The 19,767-nt window shown below is 37.9% G+C and overlaps 1 protein-coding gene across 3 annotated transcripts in view; it reads left to right on the top strand.

Annotated features, from left to right (window-relative positions):
* The window catches only part of ZNF106 (zinc finger protein 106), a 63,899-nt gene that overhangs the window by 17,066 nt on the left and 27,066 nt on the right, over positions 1-19,767 (top strand). The window contains exons 2-5 of one of the 3 annotated variants that reach the window (XM_072808680.1): positions 3,107-3,192; positions 8,605-8,666; positions 13,854-14,054; positions 16,867-19,047. In XM_072808680.1, coding sequence (XP_072664781.1) covers positions 3,139-3,192; positions 8,605-8,666; positions 13,854-14,054; positions 16,867-19,047 — 2,498 coding nt within the window. In that variant the 5' untranslated portion in view covers positions 3,107-3,138. Of the gene's footprint in view, positions 1-3,106; positions 3,193-8,604; positions 8,667-13,853; positions 14,055-16,866; positions 19,048-19,767 lie in introns of those variants that run through there. The other 2 variants (XM_072808683.1, XM_072808681.1) reach the window with 2 other exon arrangements.

The raw sequence follows: 19,767 nt of genomic DNA, 5'->3' as shown, positions 1-19,767 counted from the left end.
TGAGTGACCAGAAGTAGAGAACCGTAGGCCTCTTCCTCACTGGTCCTTCCACCATGTTGTCTAGGAGTTATAGATTAAATTAGGATAGTTTATAACTTTGTTACTTCACAATTTTAAATTCCCTAAGGAAGGAACCCAGGCAAGAAAGCAGATATCTCTATTAGAGCCTGGTGTTTTGTGTGTAGAGGGAAAAACAATGTTGCTTGGGGAATGAAATTAAATTCTCATGTAGGGCATCTTTGCAGAGATGCAAGAGGAAAATAGGCTAGTGCTAGAGGACGGTAAAATAGAAAACCTTCTGGTCTTAATCCAAATCACAGTATTTACTTAGCTTTCTCTGTCTCACATTTGGTAACTGAAGATAGTTCCATTTGAAACAGTTCAACAAATGCTTACTGGGTACCTACATTATGGCATATACTGTTTTAAGTGCTAGATTTATTTATTTATTTTTAAGATTGATTTTATTTATTCACGAGAGACAGAGAGAGAGAGAGAGGCAGAGACACAGGCAGAGGGAGCAGTAGGCTCCATGCAGGGAGCCCGACGGGGGACTCCATCCCTGGTCTCTAGGATCATGCTCTGGGCGGAAGGTGGCACTAAACCACTGAGCTACCTGGGCTGCCCAAGTGCTAGATTTATACTAGTGAACAAAATACACTAAGTCCCTGGAAATAAAGAATTAAAAAGAAATTATACTATATCAGGTAATAAGATTTGCTTGCTTCAGTTATCTCTTGCTCTTTAACCACCCCAAAATTTACTGGCTTAAAAGAAATATTTTATTGTTTCTTAACATTCTGTGGGTTGAAAATGGCTCATCTGCTTAGTTCTTTAAGTCATCTTACTTGGGGACCTTCATTGGCAGGTGGGCTTGGAACACTGAGATGGCTCACTCTCCCAACGTGGTTGTCAGATGGTGCTGGTTGTTCGGGTGCTCAGCTGGGCCTCAGTTCTTTTCCCTTTGTCCTCTCCTTGTCGCTTGGGCTTTCTTTCTCACAGCTGGTGGCTGGGTTCTAAGAGGGAGTATTCCAAATGTGCAAAGGCAGAAGCTGCACATTTTTTACTGAGACTTACTTTGTCACTTCTACCGCACTTTTTTTAGATTTATTTATTTATTTATTTATTTGGGAGAGAGAGAACCTTAAGGAGACTCCTTGCTGAGCGAGCCTGATGTGGGGCTCCCATCTCACCACCCTGATTGTGACCTGAGCCAAGATCAAGAGTCAGATGCTCAACTGACTGAGCCACCCAGGCACCCCACTTCTACCACATTTTGTTGATCAAAACAGGAAGGGAGAATGAACCACACCATTTGATGGATGGTAATGACAAGATCACATTGTGAAAGAACACCTAGGGTGGAAGATAATGTTGTGGCCATCTACAGAAACAGTCTACTACAGTGCTATTAAAACATAAAAAAAAGGGGGGGGGGGGTAGCACACCTACTGGTCCCATGGATCTGTCTGTCTTTTCAACAGTATTTGGATAGAATAGACCCAGGGACACCCCTTCTTCCAGTCTCCTACCACTCTCCAACCTCTTTTCCAATTGCAACTTTCCAAACCATCTTCTAAGCGCTCCCCTGCCTCTAAGACCAGCCAGCACTGTTTTTCTGAGCTTATTCCTTACTGCCAATCAAACATGAGCTCCCAGATACATCAGAACTATTCCACTGAGGTGGAGGCTGCTGTCAACCACCTGGCCAACCTATATCTGTGGGCTTTCTATACCTACTTCTCTCAGGGTTTGTATTTCTACCATGATGTTGTGGCTCTGGCATTTCTTCTACAAGTTAGAAGGTGAAGGTGCCTAGTATCTCCTGAAGATACAAAACCAGTGGGTAGCCATGCCCTCTAACAGGAGGTGCAGAACTGTCCTAAGATGAGTGGGATGAAACCTTGGACACTTTGGGAGATGCTGTGGTTCTGGAGAAGAACCTGAATCAGGCCTTTATATATGTGCATGCCTGGGTTTTGCCTGTGCAGACCCTCATCTCTGTGACTTCTTGGAGAGCCATTTTCTAGATGAGCAGGTGAAACTCCCATCTAGAAGATGGACAACCACCTGACTGATGTCTGCAGCTTGACTGCCCCCCTGGTTGGACTGGGCTGGGCAAGTATCTCTTCCAAAGGCTCACCCTCAACCATGACTAAGAGCCTCTAGAGCCCAGTGGCCTCTGAGAGGCCCTCTGGCATCCCCCTGGTGTCAGGGCTTCTTCCTGAGCCTCCCCTTGCAGCCATTAGGCAGCTTTTTACCACCCTGGAGCCCTCACCCAAGTCTAGGACTAGATGGAAACAACAAAGCTTTTTGAAGCAAAAAAATAAATGAAGCAGGTTAATAGGAGGATAGAAGGGAGCAAAAAATACAGCATTGTATGTCAGGGAAGGCCCTTCCTAGTGAAGCAACATTTCAAATACTGATGGAAATAAGAAAGTGAGAGAGTGAGCCATGTGAGCCATAAAAATATCTTGAGGAAGCATATTCCAGGCAGAAAGAATAGGAAATGTAGAAACCCTCGGTGGGAGAATCCCTGGTATGATCAAAACCTAGCAAGGGCAGTGTGACTGGAATGGAGAGATAGAGGCAATGAGGGTGGGGCATGGAGTCAGCAAAAAAGGAAACAGATTTTCTAGCTCATGGCAAAGGACTGGATGTTGTGTGAGTGAGGTAGGAATCTGTTGGAAGATTTTGTACAGAGGAGTTAAATGATCTGACTTAAATTTTAGAAGAATCCTGTTGTGAGAATCTTTGGCTTCCATTTTGAGAATAGACTATTAAGAGGAAAGAGTGGAATCAGGGAGGCAAATCAGTAAGCTAGTGCCTCGTGAGATGACCGTTGGATTTGGGTTGTATTTCAAAGGAAGACTGACAGGATTTGCTAATGAGAGTGGATATGGGGTGAGAAAGAGGGGTCAAGGATGACTTTCAAAGTTTTTGCCCTAGGTACCTGGAAAACTTGAATTTTCATTTACCAAAATGGGAGGACTGGGAGGAGCAGGGTGGAGGTGAGGGAGATGTAAGACTTGTATTTTTAGCTATGTTAAGGTGAAGAAGACATCCCAGGGGAGAAAGGTTACTAAATGTTACTTCCTCATTGCAGGTGTGACGTTGAGTGCTTCAGATCTGGTCACTATGGTACGAGAACGAAAATGCATATTGTGCCACATTGTGTACAGCTCAAAAAAGGTAATAAAATAGAAGAGGGAGAATCTGAAGCTTTATGACTGATCTTTTTTTTCTTCCAAAGACATGGGATTTATAGATGGATAAAAGCTTTTAACAGTGTCTTATTAATGCTTCTTTCATAATCATAGTCTCATTCCACTGGTTTCTCTTTTATTAGCTCATAATAAAAGAGCCAATAACTATATTATTGAATTATTAAACTATATTATTAAATCTCTACCCAGAATTTGAGGATTCTCAAAAGTTGATAATCGTTACTAATTTAGTCTGTAACCAATTATAGAGAAATACCTTAAAATTCAGTTTATTTGAGGTTATACTACTTTTTTTTTTTAAGATTTTATTCGTGAGAGACACAGAGAGAGAGAGAGAGCGAGCGAGAGAGAGAGGCAGAGACACAGGCAGAGGGAGAAGCAGGCTCCCTGCAGGGAGCGGGCCAAAGGCAGATGCTCAACCGCCAAGCCACCCAGGTGTCCCAAGATTATACTACTCTGATTAGCTAAGGATACAGCATTTGTTGTCTGTACCTGGATTCTGTTTCTGCCTTTGCTTGTGAAAGAAAAGTGCAGCACATCAGAAATGGTGTTAACAGTATCCTAGCTGTCCACAAGGTGGGGATGTTGCTCAGAGAAAAACGCATTTTTAAGAACTAAAATAATTTACCTGTGCCTCAGGGAAATTGGCTGCAGTTTGTCTCATTGTTTTGCTTTTTCTTGTCTTTATCCTTTGCTTTCAAAGTAGTACTGATTTAACTACTGAGAAATTTTTTTCTAAGCTTTTTTTCTAAGCTTTTAGGATGCTTTGGATTGTCCTTCAAAATTTGGAGAACTGAGAAGATTATCATGAGCTAGGTTAGCCTGGGAGGTTTAAGTGAACCTGGAAAGATGTTTGGAAGTAAGATGGCTTCAGAGAAATAGAAGAGAGAAAGATTTTAGCGGTATAATAACATGTACAGAGATACAGAGGTAGAATGGAGTGTGAGTTTTAGGAGTCTGTGAGAAGGCTTATCTGATTAAAACAGTTTTGTATTGGAGATAGTGGGACTGCAATATAATCTGTAATTTAGATGCAGACAGTTATAAAACTGTTGAATGCTAGACTAAGGGGTTCCATTATGATCCACCCCCTAGGCTGGGGTGAAGATTTTTTTTCCTCTTTAGGATTTCTGTTAGTGATGGAAAAATCAGATGAGATTTTAAAATCATGTTTAATAATATTTGCCTTTTACAAAAGTAAAAGAACTGTTCTTCTAGTTTCAAATTTTTTTGACCAGGGTTTATGCAAATTTATCATAAATAAAAATTCTTTATGGCTCCTTTCAGATTAGGGGGAGATGGGAGATTGAGAAGGTGTGAAAGGGATAGGCAGACACTCAGAGATGTGGTGTTACACTTTTGTGGAGGAGCAGCCCTGTCTTGATGTCTCATAATTTTGTCATTTTAAGCCTTTTGGCATTTCTTCTATTCTGGTTTAAAACACATTTTCATCTCTTCCTATTTTTCCATGGATCATAATGAAAAAATAAATCAGAAGCTGGGATTACCCACTCCTGTTTTAGGAAATGCCAATTACAGGTTTTTAAACAAGGGAATTGCATGATTTAAGTGTTAGGATTAATGTGGTCTAAGAAATTAGCATAATGGGCTAATTGAAAGAGATAAGTTTGATACTTAGTTTTATTTAGATAGATGATGAACAAGTTAGGTTGAAGCAGTGCTTTCCTCTAGTATCCCAAACTAGTGTAACCCTGATTTCTTCAAATGTACCGGGGAGAAGAAAAAGAATCTAAAGTGCTCTAAATATGGGAAAAAACTGTGTGCTGTATCCCTGAGTATGATGCTCATTAATTTTTTTTATTTTTATTTTTTTCAAGGGTTTTAATTTATTAGAGAGGGAGCATGAACAGAGGGAGGGGCAAAGGGAGGCGGAGAAATAGACTCCCCACTAGAGAAGCCCTGGAGTTAAAAAATACTAAAAAAATTCTCTTGTATTAGTCAGTGTTTTCTACATTTGTTCAACTGCCAAGTCTTTAAAAAACAAACAAACAAACAAACAAACAAACAAACAAAAAAAACTCCTTCTTCTCCCTTCTTTAAAAAACCTGATAATGATTAATATGCAAGAACTAAATAGAAGCTTGGTAACTGAGCAAGTATGCATTTGGGGCTATTTAATCCTGTGCTCATGGATTTTTCCTAGTTATTTTGAAAGCTTAGGTTGTCACACTATTTGCATTCATTCCTTGGAGCAAGGTGGGAGAGAATTTCACATGTAAATTTAGGAAAAGATTTGTGAAGTATTCTAGATAATCAGAAGTCATGTTTAAACAAATTTTGAATGATAATATTTTTATAATTGAAATAGAATACAGGATTGATTTTTATATCAGAAAATAACCTATTTCAGTGAATGCTGCTTTGATCAGGAATGGTTTCATTGCAAGAAACAGAACCAACAGGAGCACCTGGGTGGCTCAGTCAGTTAAGTGTCTGTGTTTGGCTCAGGTCATGATACCAGGGTCCCAGGATTGAACTCCATGTCAGGCTCCCTGCTCAGGGAGGAGCCTGCTGCTCCCTCTCTCCACTGCTCGTGCTTTCTCTCACTATCTCTCCCTCAGATAAATAAATACAATCCTAAAAAAAGTAAAAGAAAGAAACAGAACCAAGTTAAATTTAGCTCAAAGAGGATTTGGCACATGTGTATCTAATATAAGGAAAAATTGAACAAAAGGAAACATGGGGATTTGAGCAGGGGTTGTGTATTCATGGTTTTTTTTTTTTTTTTCATTCTTGATTGTGTCGCTAATTTGACTCCGCTTTCAGCTCTGTAAGTGTTCATTCTAGTTAGTGGCCAATCAATTGTAGGTAGAAGGGGGTGGATCGCATGTAAAGCTATCCCCTCCAAGTGAAGCATTTGTATTTATTTTTTATTTAAGTTTTATTTATTTATGATAGTCACACAGAGAGAAAGAGAGAGAGAGAGAGAGGCAGAGACACAGGCAGAGGGAGAAGCAGGCTCCATACACCGGGAGCCCGACGTGGGATTCGATCCCGAGTCTCCAGGATCGCCAAAGGCAAAGGGCCAAAGGCAGGCGCCAAACCGCTGCGCCACCCCGGGATCCCGAAGCATTTGTAGATAGGAAGGAAATGATGGTTGTCTCCAGTATAATTGCCATTTAAAGAAAGTGTTTAGAATCACAAAGCTGGGCAGCCTGGGTGGCTCAGTGGTTTAGCGCCACCTTCAGCCCAGGGCGTGATCCTGGAGACCCGGGATCAAGTCCCATGTCGGACTCCTTGTATGGAGCCTGCTTCTCCCTCTGCCTGTGTCTCTGTCTCTGTCTCTGTGTGTGTGTGTGTGTGTCTCTATGAATAAATAAATAAAATCTTTAGAAAAAAAAAAGAACACAAAGCTGTTTGTCACACTGTTGTAGATAAATTAAGACTAAGTTATTGGGTTGTTGTATTCTTTTTGACAAATGAATTGTATATAATGAAAAATCTCAATGCACTAGATGGTTGGAGTGTGACATAGTATTTAAAACCTTGGCTATTGGGGATCCCTGGGTGGCTAAGCAGTTTAGCGCCTGCCTTTGACCCAGGGCGTGATCCTGGAGTCCCGGGATCGAGTCCCACATCAGGCTCCCTACATGGAGTCTGCTTTCCCTCTGCCTGTGTCTCTGCCCCCCTCTCTCTGTGTCTCTCATGAATAAATAAATAAAACCTTGGCCATGGTGTCAGATATGTGAGGATCTGAGTCCTCATTTGACCACTTGATTATCTGTGACTCTGAGAGGGCAGGAACGAATGTTTTCACACTTATCCCTTCAGTGCCTAGTTCTGTACTTGACATTTAATAAGCAGTAATAAATAGTTGGTGAATAAATAAGTTAGTTTCTATGTATCCTTGTATACTTATGAAATTAATAATATTCCATCAGCAGTGTTTTGCAGTTGATATGAGGAAATGTTAGAGGCACTTAAACACAGGATACAGTCAATAGTAATACTCAACAATTATAGTATTATTATATTATTATATATACGAACAGCCATTCTCTAATTTTGGCATGTTGCCTACATATATGTCCACATGACAAAGGGATAGATATTTACAGCTTTTTGAGTTTTAAGATATGTGTGCATGTGTGTGTGCATGTTTTTAAGTGGTAGCTCTTCCCACAGATTTTGTTTTCCTGCCACTAAAGATGGGTTGGAGGAATGGGAGACCCTAGTAGATTTTCAAAGATTTCATTAGAATCAAGCAAATCAATTGGGGGAGAATGGGCAGTGAAGATGAGGGCATGATTGAGCTCCTGTGTTCTAAGCAGTTTTTAAAAACTTTTTTTAAAAAAAAACAACAATAATCATTTTATTATTGCTTATAGCTTCTTTTTTTAATAATAAATTTATTTTTTATTGGTGTTCAATTTGCAAACATACAGAATAACACCCAGTGCTCATCCCGTCAAGTGCCCCCCTCAGTGCCCGTCACCCATTCACCCCCACCCCCTCCCTCCTCCCCTTCCACCACCCCTAGTTCGTTTCCCAGAGTTAGGAGTCTTTATGTTCTGTCTCCCTTTATGATATTTCCTACCCATTTCTTCTCCCTTCCCTTCTATTCCCATTCACTATTATTTATATTTGATCAACCACAGGGAAGTTCTGTTAGATCCATAAGTTCTGCCTAAATTGATATATCCATTTATTTATTCAGCAAATCTTGACAACCGTGTGCCAATCCCTGGCCAAGACTTGAGTAAGAGTTATAACTTATTTTTGAGAAACTCTCAGTTGAGTGGGGAAAGTATGGAGAAAATAACCAAATAGTTGAGAAGTTAGATGATTTCTGAGTTGGGTTTTTATATATATAAAACTTTAGTAAATTCTTTTTTTGTGGATAGAACTTAAGCCACATAGTTTATTCTTAAATCCTTTGCTCCCTAAAGACAATATACTTTCTGACCTTTTTCGAAAGCCATTAAATAGGTTTTTCTTAATAATTATTTAAGAATGAGGGCAGCCCAGGTGGCTCAGCGGTTTAGCACCGCCTTCAGCCCAGGGTGTGATCTTGGAGACCCAGGATCAAGTCCCACATCGGGTCCCTGCATGGAGTCTGCTTCTCCCTCTGCCTGTGTCTCTGCCTCTGTGTGTGTGTGTGTGTGTGTGTGTGTGTGTGTGTGTGTGTGTTTCTTATGGATAAATAAATAAAATCTTAAAAAAAAAAATGAAATAACCTCAAAAACATAGCTGAAGAATTATAAGGAACTGATTTCAATATTGAATTGAGAAGGGTAACCACGACACTTATGACACAAAGAGCTTGAACCCCAATTGTTGATTGAATAAAAACAGAGGAATTTTTTTTTCCCAAAGCAATCCCCCTTAGTTTAATCTGCTTTCTTTAATTTTGAAGGAGATGGACGAACACATGCGGAGCATGTTGCATCACAGGGAACTTGAGAACCTGAAGGGCAGGTATGGGAACGGCTGTCTTCCATCAACTTGTGACTGTCGGGGGATCTGAGTGCTGAGGGTGCCTGTTAGCTTATTTTATAGTAATCCTTCAGAAATAAATATGGTCCTATGACATGGAACTATCTGTAGAGTTATTAACAACTACAGTAGCTTTTTGGCATTCAAAAAGGATAAACCGTTGTGCATCTCAAATGTGTAGAATTCACAGCAGCTCTTGCTAGTAGATGGAAACAAGGGTGGGTGGGGATGAGCTAGTTCTATCTCATTAGTATGTTTTCTCATTGCAATACACCAGCCTTGAAACTAAGACATTGCTATGTTGTTGCCTCAGCAGTGTTATAAGTTCTTACATGCCAGAAACCTGTAGTGTTGCTGCAATAGTCTGAGAAGTCCAAAGTCTGCTGAATAAGCACTGGGCCTCATCAGGGTACAATCTTGAATACCTATCTAAGAAGGCTATTTTTTGATGCAAAACTTGAGATGTTTAAACAAAGTCTAATTAAAGTAAGCACCTTTAAAAAGTTAAATGTAGCATATATGTATATTCTATGTCGTGTTTTGTTTTTTTTTTTTTCCATCTCTGGTTCTGTTTTGATGTTTTTGACTTGAATTTGAGATTTGGAGACAGGGAACAGAAAAACATTAGGAAAGTGAGAAATATTAAATTTTATCTTATTGCATAAAAAATAAATACAAGCTTTGATCATGATGCCAGGCTGAGTCATTTGAAGTTATTCGTATTTTAAGTAACACAGTTTTAGATTGGGCAAATTAATATATTAGTAAACATTCAGCATCTCTTTAGGATATTTGTGGAATTTTTCCATGGTCTTCGTTTCTTACTATGTGAGGGTTTGTCTTAGCAGCAATATAAAAGAGGCTTTCATTTAGATTTAGTGTGGAGAATTCTTATCATAAATATGATCTTTAACTCAATATCATTGGAAACCTATGAAATACAGTCAACCTTTGATTCTCTAAATGGGCAAAGTAGGTAGTAAGGAAAAACAATTGACAAAACTATAAAAAACAAAATCCCAGAAATCACTTACTTCTTTGGAGCATTTACTGTAGTGACAAACTCTGATCACTAATTCATACTATAGAGACAAATAGTTACTGGTCATTCTTTTTCCTTTGTCTCATCAGTTTGTGATTATTTCCTGTAGAATTCATGTTTAGTTACTGGCTTTCTGATGTTAAAACTTTGTTTCTCTTCATATTTGTGTTACTGTAATTTTTGGCTGTGATCTGGTTAAGAAATTTAAAAAGCATATGTTTTGCTTTTGATTTTGAATACAAATTTGAGAAGAAACTTTATTACTTGGTTCAAAATTTTGGACATCTGAAGCATCTCTCTCTTTTTTTTCCCCAGTATACTTATTCAGATGTGAGGCCTGTTTCTACAGATAAATGCTATTAAAAGGGCACAAACCTTTATTTATCAACCAGCTGTTGTGGTATAGTTAGAGCAAGCTTAATAAAGAAAAGCTTATGGGTAGAATATCTTAAGGCCTTGCCTTTCACACATGAGAGGAAATTGTGTGGTAACAGGATGAAGTTAATCCTCCTTTGAATGTCCTGAGGACAGTTTTTGCTTTTGTTAGTCAAGAAGTAAAGCAGTACTTTCCCCCAGCAATTACTTTATATAGTCATACAAAGTAGTATTTTAACTGATTATTGATAGAGAATTGGAAAATAGTGTCATTAAAATATTAATTCACCATTAACTTTTTAAAATATGTGGTTTCCCTAACATCATAGTAGAAGCATGAATGCCTGTTGTATGTAGAACAGGTAACATGCTTTCCTCTAAATACAGACACATTTGCATTTTTAAGAAATATGGTGGTGCTAACCTGTTCTTTCCCTAGATAAATGTGGATTCTCTCTTTTCTCTCTTTTTTTTTTTTGAAGATTTTATTTATTCATGAGAGACACACAGAGAGAGGCAGAGACAGGCAGAGGGAGAAGCAGACTCCATGCAGGGAGCCCGATGCAGGATTCGATCCTGCGACTCTGAGATCGCACCCTGGGCCAAAGGCAGATGCTCAACCACTGAGCCATCAGGCGTTCCCTTCTCTTCTCATTTTGATGTTTCTTGCAAAGATTCTCTTTTTTTTTTTTTTTTTTTTTGGATTCTCTTTTTTTAAAGTAGAATTCATTTATAAGAAAAATCTTAGGAATTTTTGTTTTCGGACAGTTTGTTTTTAGTGCTTTTATTTTACACTTATTGACTATACCCCTGTGGGCAGGATCTCTTTTTGATGTTTTTCTATTAAATATAACTTTAGAACTAAAGTTAATATCCTTTCTTACAAGGAAAGCACATAGGTTTTAAAAATCTGTGTTTGAGTGTTTGTTACATATCCAACATATGCCTGTGCTTTGGGGATTGCAAAGTGTGTGGGTTTATGATTATGGATATTTATTTTTAACAAAGTTAAATATTGTCTGTATTGCATTCCTTAATATTTTAAACAGTGCAGTCTTCCAGCTGTATCTGTAAAGAGAGGGATTTTGATGGTTTGGACATGAGGAAAAGTTCTCTATTTTAGAAGGGTATAATCAGGAATTTTATTTAAGAACACCTTTAGGAAAGATGTCCCTGGTACAACAATATACAGTTTAGCATTCTACAAGTTTTTATGTAGAAAAGTAGACTAAAACGTTTTTCGTAGTTTTAGAGAATTTAAAGCTGAAAAGATTTTCTAACCAGAAAATTCAGTTGATTTAAATTTTCTTTTTAACTTTACGATTTAAGTTTAAAAAAAATTTTTTTTATTGAAATATAGTTGACACACAATGTCACATTTGCTTTCGGTGTAGGACATAATGATACAACACCTCTATGCTCACCATAAGTATGATTCAAAGTTTTATGATACTATAAAGTATGTATTCTAGTTTAGTTGCAGTGTTGAGACACTATGAACACTGGACAGATTTTTACTTACTTTTTTTTTTTTAAAGATTTTATTTATTTATGAGAGACACAGAGAGGCAGAGACACAGGCAGAGGGAGAAGCAGGCTCCCTGTGGGGAACCCGATGTGGGACTTGATCCCAGGATCACGACCTGAGCCAAAGGCAGATGCTCAACCACTGAGCCACCTAGGCACCTCTACTTACATATTTTTAACTTCTTTTTGTGTTTGCATGAGAAAAGGCTTAATTTTTGTTACACGTTAACACTTTATATGAGCTACCATAATTTTGAGAGAAGAATTTGGGGTATTCTCAGCAAACTGGAGGAATTTGAGGATTATTCTTCAGTGGAAAATGCTCAGTGGAAATAATAGATTTAAGCTTTTTGGAGGATTGTAAGGAGTTAGAATATTGATATACAAGATAATAAGGAAAATGAGATTTTTCAGGGAACCTGGTTGGAATTAATTAAAATGAATCTTAATGTCAGAGACTACATTGTATTCAGAGCTTTTGAAGTTACACAGTTCAAAAAAAGGTAAAAACTTAGGAGTTTTCTCCATTTTTCTGAGGTGTTTTCCATGATTCTCACAAGGTGAAAAACTGTTTTATTTGATTTACTGGGCATTATTTCTACTTTGTCATGCTGGACAACTATAACCATATAGTTAGCATGGTGCCCAGAATTTAGTAGGTAGTCAGCTAGATTTTTGTTTTTAAATGAATGTTCAGGTGGTCTATAACAGAAGCCATCTTTTGGTAAATGAAGTGCTCAGTTTTGAGGTTCTCTTCTGGTTGATATGAAATCTGCCATGACTTTATAGATATATTTGAGGGGAGGATGGAACAGTGTTGTGCGTGTGTGTGTGTGTGTGTGTGTGGTGTGTGTGTCTGTCTTATTAAAGACAGGCATGTCTATTTGTTAAGATTGGCATAGGGAGATAATTTGTCAGTGGAGAAAACACCAACTTAAATCTACATCACTACCCTTACCATTGTTTTCCATGCTTTTCCCAGTTATTTCCCATAACTGTTCCTCCTTCCTGCTTTTCTTTTGCCTTTAGCTGAAGATGGTATTTAAGTTGGTGGCTTAGGTTAACTAGGAGAGTTACTCATTTTTCCTGAGTGTCTCTCATGTATACATGGGATATACATGGTAATAAGCTTCTACTTGTTAAATAGATAAATAAATAAATAAAAGAGATTGACACAGGAAGTGCAAAAATATCACTAGTGTATGTATACCCAAGACAAGTGATACAGAATTAAGTCTGTTGGGCCATTATTGAATGGCTTTTACTGTCTGTCCATTACACTTGTGGCCATGATGTTCAGATGTTTCTCATCAATGGCTGCATAGACAGGTGAACCAATCAAGGGACTTCAGGAAGCTAAGAAAGCTGTTAAATTATTCATCTACTATAGCTTTGGGTGTTGATTCAAGATTTTGATTTCTTAAACTGGCCAAGTATGAGATTTACCATTGACTGTATAAAGTAAAAGAAAAAGAAAACATGCTCAGTTTTAAGAACCTGGTTTTGCTTCTCTCTAAACTTTTGCATTTTCTGAAACTTGAGAAAACCATTTGTCTGGCACAGCTGTTAACTTCCTACAACTGAAATACTTTCCATTCTCTTTTAAATAAGCCTCTCTGAAGCAGAATGTAGGTCACATGTATCATCCAGACAAAAAAGTTTGCTGAGACGACTCCTATCATTTGCCCTAGGGTCCGGAATCTTCACATTCCAGGCAGAGCTCCAGCTGTCCCGATTTAGTCACCACATTGGGATTGGCTAGGCTGCCTACTCTTTTCTCCACCCCTTCACTTTCACTGGGAGAAAGCTCTTGAGCCTGAGATAAAATGTCAGCACTGTCACCAGGCTTTCTGAGTGCAGCTGGCATCATGGGTGTGCTCTAGAGCAACTTCTGTTTGCTCTGAGCCCCCTGCCCTGCCTCCCCTTTCACCATGTTTCCTCTGGCAAGATTTTAAGTACAGCAATTCAAGAAGATTTCTCCTCCTAAACTAATTATTCTGAAGTGTATTGCCTCTTGATTGCTGGAAAAGAATCTTAAAATCATTTCAAAAATAACTTATGAACAAACTTATTAAAAGTGATGAAAGGAGCATTGAAATTGATTAGCATTAATCTTTCACTGTGCGAAAGTGTGCAGTGTTTTTCAGAGGAAACTATAATAGATCTGTTGAGCGTGCCATGCCAGTGGGGAGAATTGAATGTCCCTCATCTCCCTCTTTCCCTAGGGACAGTAGTCATGAGTGCCGAGTGTGCGGGGTCACAGAAGTGGGTCTTTCTGCATATGCAAAGCACATTTCTAGCCAGTTGCACAAAGATAATGTTGACGCCCAGGAAAGAGAAGATGATGGAAAGGGAGAAGAAGAGGAAGAAGATTATTTTGACAAGGAACTCGTTCAGTTAATAAAACAAAGGAAAGAACAAAGTCGGTAAGTAATGATTTTGATTTTTAAAAAGGCTGTCTGAAATAGAATAGAGAATACATTTTCCATTTCTATACTTTTCAGCCTGTAGCTTTCAAACTTCATCGCCAAAGATTAGCTTGAGATTGCTGTCTTGTACATAAATGGTCAATGGAATTCTTTCTTGAATATGAGCTGTTTTTTAAAAAAATGAACTCAGAAAAAAAAAACCCAACTCAGTATTGCCTCTCTATAAAAGTTAGCTATAGGTGCAGTATATCTGAAATCTTTACTATGTTTAGAACTATTTATATTGGTTCTGGGTTTTTGTTTTTTTTGGGGGGGGTGGGGGGATACTAGTGAATTGTATGGTATCCAAAATTAGTGGAAAGGTATTAATGGATAAGCTTTTATATATATAAAAGATTTCTTACTATATCCATTAGGAAAAAATGTTTTGCCTGATATGAGTTAACACAGTGTTTCTACCAAATTTGATATATCCTTTATTATTTAGTATTTCAGTAAATATTTATTGAATAAATTTGTATTTTAAGTTTGACAATGTCAAAATCAGTGTAAGTTTTCTAGATTATTCTGTATAATTTGATACATACAGCTCTAATTCAAATAGTAGGCTTTTGTATTTTTGCATTACTGAGTTGTGGTCTAAAGCGTTTAATTAATGAAGCAGAAATTTTCAGATTTCTCTTTCTTTTCGGTAAGAGAGAGAGCCGTCAAGAGGCCGGGTAATTTTTTCAAGTCTTAAAATATAATGAGAAACATTATAAATTCTAAAATAAATTTGTAAAAATTCTTTCTGAATACTAGTTATACTTGGTATGCACTTCATTTTTAGTTAGATGTTTAGTATAAAGAAAATAGTTTTCACTATATGTGCTACAAGTGTTTTGAACAGGCCCTTAAAACATTAAGAGCAGCATAGTTCTTAAACTGGTTAGTTAGTTGTTTAGTCCTTCAAATGACATTGTTAATACTTTCACTATAGCTGTAGTTTACTCTTGTTTAAGAAGACTAACTTATTTTTTTTCCTTACACACTTGTGCCATCATTAGCTAATCTGTAGATGATTAAACATTTAAGTCAGAAGGTAAAGGAGCTCAATAAGTTAGATGTTCATATCATAGTTAGTCTTCTTTGAATATTCTGATATGCTTCCTTAGTGATTTATTTATAGTCATTGACTTATTTCTTTCATTTCTTCCTTCATGGGGTTTTTAAATTTAGATTGCTTTTTCTGGGCCTTGGATTTAGCTACATGCCGCTGTCCCCTCGATCTAGCTAATTTACTGTGATCTAGGAAGTCTTGATCTTGTGACAGATTTATTGTCTGATTCTCCCATTTCTGGATCCCATCAGCGTAGCCTAGTCAGTATTTCTTTGGTTGTCAAAAGTTGTATACTGCTTAGAAACAAAAGATAAAAGCACTTTGGTGTTACAAAAATCCTGCATATGCATGTAATAACACTTGCCACTTGGGGACTTAGGGTCTCCTGTTTAGAAATAGTTTTAATTTATAATGTAAGTGGATGTTTGAACTTTCAGGTAAACTAACTTTTTAATTCCATCTGTGGAAAAGGAGGAAATTCCGATTTATGTCCAAAATTTTGGAGACCGAAGCTTTTAGAACCAGTTCAAGTCACTGCTGAGTTTAAGTCACTAAGAGAAGGGAGCCCAACAGTAAAAACTTAGTTTGGGGATTTTGGGTCTAGAGTCAGACTGCCAAGGATCACATACTGCTTCCTGGCTGTCTTACTTCAGGCAAGCTCCTCAGCCTTTCTGGTACTCAGTGTCCTCATCCAAAAAGTAGGAATAAGAAGAATAATTGCTTCAGGGCCATGAAAAGTAAATGAGATATTCTATATAAAGTGCTTAAAATGCCTGACACTTAGTAGGTACTCAGTACATTTTAGCTAGAATTAGTTTTTTGAGCACCTACCTCATGTTAAGTACTAGGCCAGGCATACCATGGGCAGTTTGTAGAGGAAAGAGATTTTATACCTATTCCTGTGATGTTTACTTAAGTTTATTCACAGTTCTTTGGGCTCCTTGTCAAACACAAATAGTTGAAACAGCTGTAGCTTTATAAAAACCTCTAGCTCATGGAGCTCCTAATAGCACTGACTGCTGGTACTGCTTATTTGGTGTGTGCTATTTTACTCCTGTTTGTGATCTTACTTTCTCAGCTAGGCTGTAAGCCTTTTAGGAATGAACTATACATAAAATTTTTCTTTCACCACAAACAGTCATTGAATGTGTGCTTAATAAAGTGTTTAGTTAATTAATGAAAGTGATAATGCAAAGTGAAATCTGAGCATTTAAAATAGGTTAAGAAACTGGGTTTTGGAGAAAGAACTTATAACTGGAAAAATCCACAATATTAAGAGTCACTGTGCTTAAGTAGTATTAATTATAACTAGCCAAAGCTACAAAATATAATTGTGCTTCTTTTTAAACAACTGCATAATGTAAAAATAATAATTGGATGATAGGGACAAAAGCCCCAGAACATGCTAAGAAAAATAGGAGTAGGAAATAGTAAGAAAAATAGGAGCAGGTGGGTACTATAAATGTGTTATATTTTTAACATTTCTGAGGTGATAACAGAAACAAGATATTGTTTAATGTCTAAATCAGTAAATTGTGAAATATAAGTTGAGCTCTATCATTTAAAGATAAGAAAGCTGCCACTATTAGAAATAAAAATAGATTCTATGTTCTAAGGAAAGAGATACATAGTAGGAAGTTTGATGGGTTATGCTTGTAAAGGAAGCATGATGATTTCTTTAAATCTCTCATGGAAAACTGTTTCTTCCAGGCAAGATGAACCTTCCAATAGCAGCCAAGAAATAAACTCTGATGACAGGCGACCCCAATGGAGACGAGAAGACCGAATCCCTTACCAAGACAGAGAGAGCTATAGTCAGCCAGCATGGCATCATCGTGGACCTCCTCAGCGAGACTGGAAGTGGGAGAAAGATGGCTTTAATAATACTAGGAAAAACAACTTTCCACATTCTTTGAGGAATAATGGTGGACCAAGAGGATGTTCTGGGTGGCATAAGGGAGTTGCAGGAGGCTCCTCAACTTGGTTTCACAACCACAGTAATTCTGGAGGTGGTTGGCATTCAAATAGCGGAACGGTAGATTGGAATCATAATGGTACAGGAAGGAATTCCAGTTGGCATTCTGAGGGAACAGGTGGCTTTTCCAGTTGGCATATGAACAGCAGTAACGGAAACTGGAAATCCAGTGTACGTAGTACAAATAGTTGGAATTACAGTGGCCCTGGAGACAAATTTCAACCAGGCAGAAACAGAAATTCTAACTGTCAAATGGAAGACCTAACTATGCTATGGAACAAGAAATCTAAGTCAAACAAATATAATCAAGAGAGATATAGTTGGCAGCGGCAAGAAAGCGACAAAGTTGGTACAGCTGCCACGTACAGAGTTCCTTCTGAAGGATTTACAAGTGATAAATTTCCTTCAGAAGGCTTACTTGACTTCAATTTTGAGCAGCTAGAAAGCAAAACTACTAAACAGACAGATACCATAACTTCCAAAATTGGTGGGAAGAATGGCAGTGCAGCGAGGGAAAAGCTCCATCGCTGGACTCCTTACCCTTCCCAGAAGACTCTGGATTTACAATCAGGAATGAAAGAAGTCACTGGTAATAAGTCAGAAATGATAGATAAGCCTTTCTTTGACTTTAGCTTGACAACCACAGGAACACCAGAGACCCAGATCGATGAAACAAATAATTCCCCAACGATGAAAACACAAAAAGAAACACATACTGGATCTCTTAGTCACAAAGCCCCTTCTGACTGCACTGCTTCCTATGAGGCAGTGAGAGATTGCCCCATTCCAGAAAAACACGAACAAGAACTTAACCTAAGTAAGATGCCATCATTAAAATCTGGACTCCTTCCAATTCCAGTCACCAAATCAGTTCCTCAAAAGCCAGATTTAAAGAATCCCTCAAAAAACACCAAAACAAATTCTTTTTTTCCTGGAGAACACGCAAATCCCTTGAACAAACCCACTATAGAAGAGAATCATGGGTCTTATATAACCAAATTGCGAAGTTCATGTCCTCATGTTTTAAAAGGGAATAAAAGTACATTTGGCATTCAGAGAGAATCTGATGAAAATTTAGGTGACACATTACAAAAAGCCAAAGAGATGCTACAGTGTCATGAGTCATTGCAAAATCCACTTCTTGGCACTTCTAAAAGGACCAGGAACTATGCAAAAGCAAGTAGGAATGTAGAAGAGTCTGAAAAAGGATCTTTGAAGATAGAGTTTCAGGTACACACATTAGAAGATGAAAGTGATGGGGAGCTATCTGACATGGAGAAGCATGGAACAAAACTTGGAACCGTGGGCTCTGCCACTGCAGAAATGTTACCCTGCAGCACTCATATCACTGATGAAAAAGAGGAGGATGACCAAAACTCGAAAACATGTAGAAAACTATCCACTAACACATGTAATGTGACAGTTCATCAGAAGGAACCTGAGTTACAAATGACATCTGCAGCCAGTTCACACTCTGGCTTACTGCTAGACTTGAAAACTTCTCTAGAAGATGCACAGGTTGATGACCCTGTTAAATCTCATGTATCTTATGAAACAGAAGGCTTTGAGGGTGCTAGTTTGGATGTAGAGCTTCAAAAAAACGATATAGGTCAGTCCTCAGGCCCTCTTCTGCCTGAACTCAGTAAGCTTGGCTTTCCTGCCTCACTCCAGAGAGATCTAACCCGGCACATTAGTTTGAAGAGCAAAACTGGAGCACACCTTCCTGAGCCAAACCTCAATAGTGCTCGTCGCATTCGCAATATTAGTGGCCATAGAAAGGGTGAGACAGAGAAGGAATCTGGGCTCAAGCCAACCCTTCGGCAGATTCTAAATGCATCTCGGAGAAATGTCAACTGGGAACAGGTCATCCAGCAAGTAACCAAGAAAAAGCAAGAGCTAGGCAAAGGCTTGCCCAGGTGTGTACCTCCTTTTTCTCTTTTAAACTTACCCTTTCACCCTATCAAGAGAATTCTGCTTGTTATATTTAATTAAATGTCTGTAAAAAATATATATATATAGTAGATGTCTGTTTTAAATATCAAAGAGTGGCTGCTACTCTATAATAAATGCAATAGAGTGTTTCTGAGCAGAGAACTCAGGTTGCAAAGAAGCACATCAGCCTCTAGGGAACGTAGAAAAAAATATCAGAAATCCATCATTTTAGTTATAGGGGCTAGAAAGTGACCACATGAAAAAGTATATCTAGAGATGTGTATCTAGATCTAAATGAGCAGTGCAGTTTTTAAGTGTCACTGTTCTTACTGCCTTTTACTCAACCTGTGAACAGCTACCCTTTTACTCTGGGCATCGTATTTGTGATCACAAAATACTTTCTCTTAAATACTTGTTTTATGTTTTGGCTATTCATCTTATGTTGAGGTACTAAACTTTTCTGAATGATAAAGCAGCATTCAGCATAGGTCTACTATATGAAAATCTGTCTTCTGTATTATAATTATATAGCCCTTTAGGCTTAAATTTGTATCCTTGTTGAAACAACGTATTTATTGCGCACCCTCTTCTATCATTTGAATATTGAGATTATAAAGTTCTTGTTCTTAGCCTAGTTCCTGACACTTGTGAATGCTCAGTAATGGTTGGTTTTGGTTTGTATGCTGTTAAAAAATTATTATTGT

The sequence above is a fragment of the Canis lupus genome, chromosome 32 (assembly GCF_048164855.1).
Source record: "Canis lupus baileyi chromosome 32, mCanLup2.hap1, whole genome shotgun sequence".
NCBI classification, from domain to species: domain Eukaryota; kingdom Metazoa; phylum Chordata; class Mammalia; order Carnivora; family Canidae; genus Canis; species Canis lupus.
This window is presented reverse-complemented; position numbering and strand designations above follow the sequence as displayed.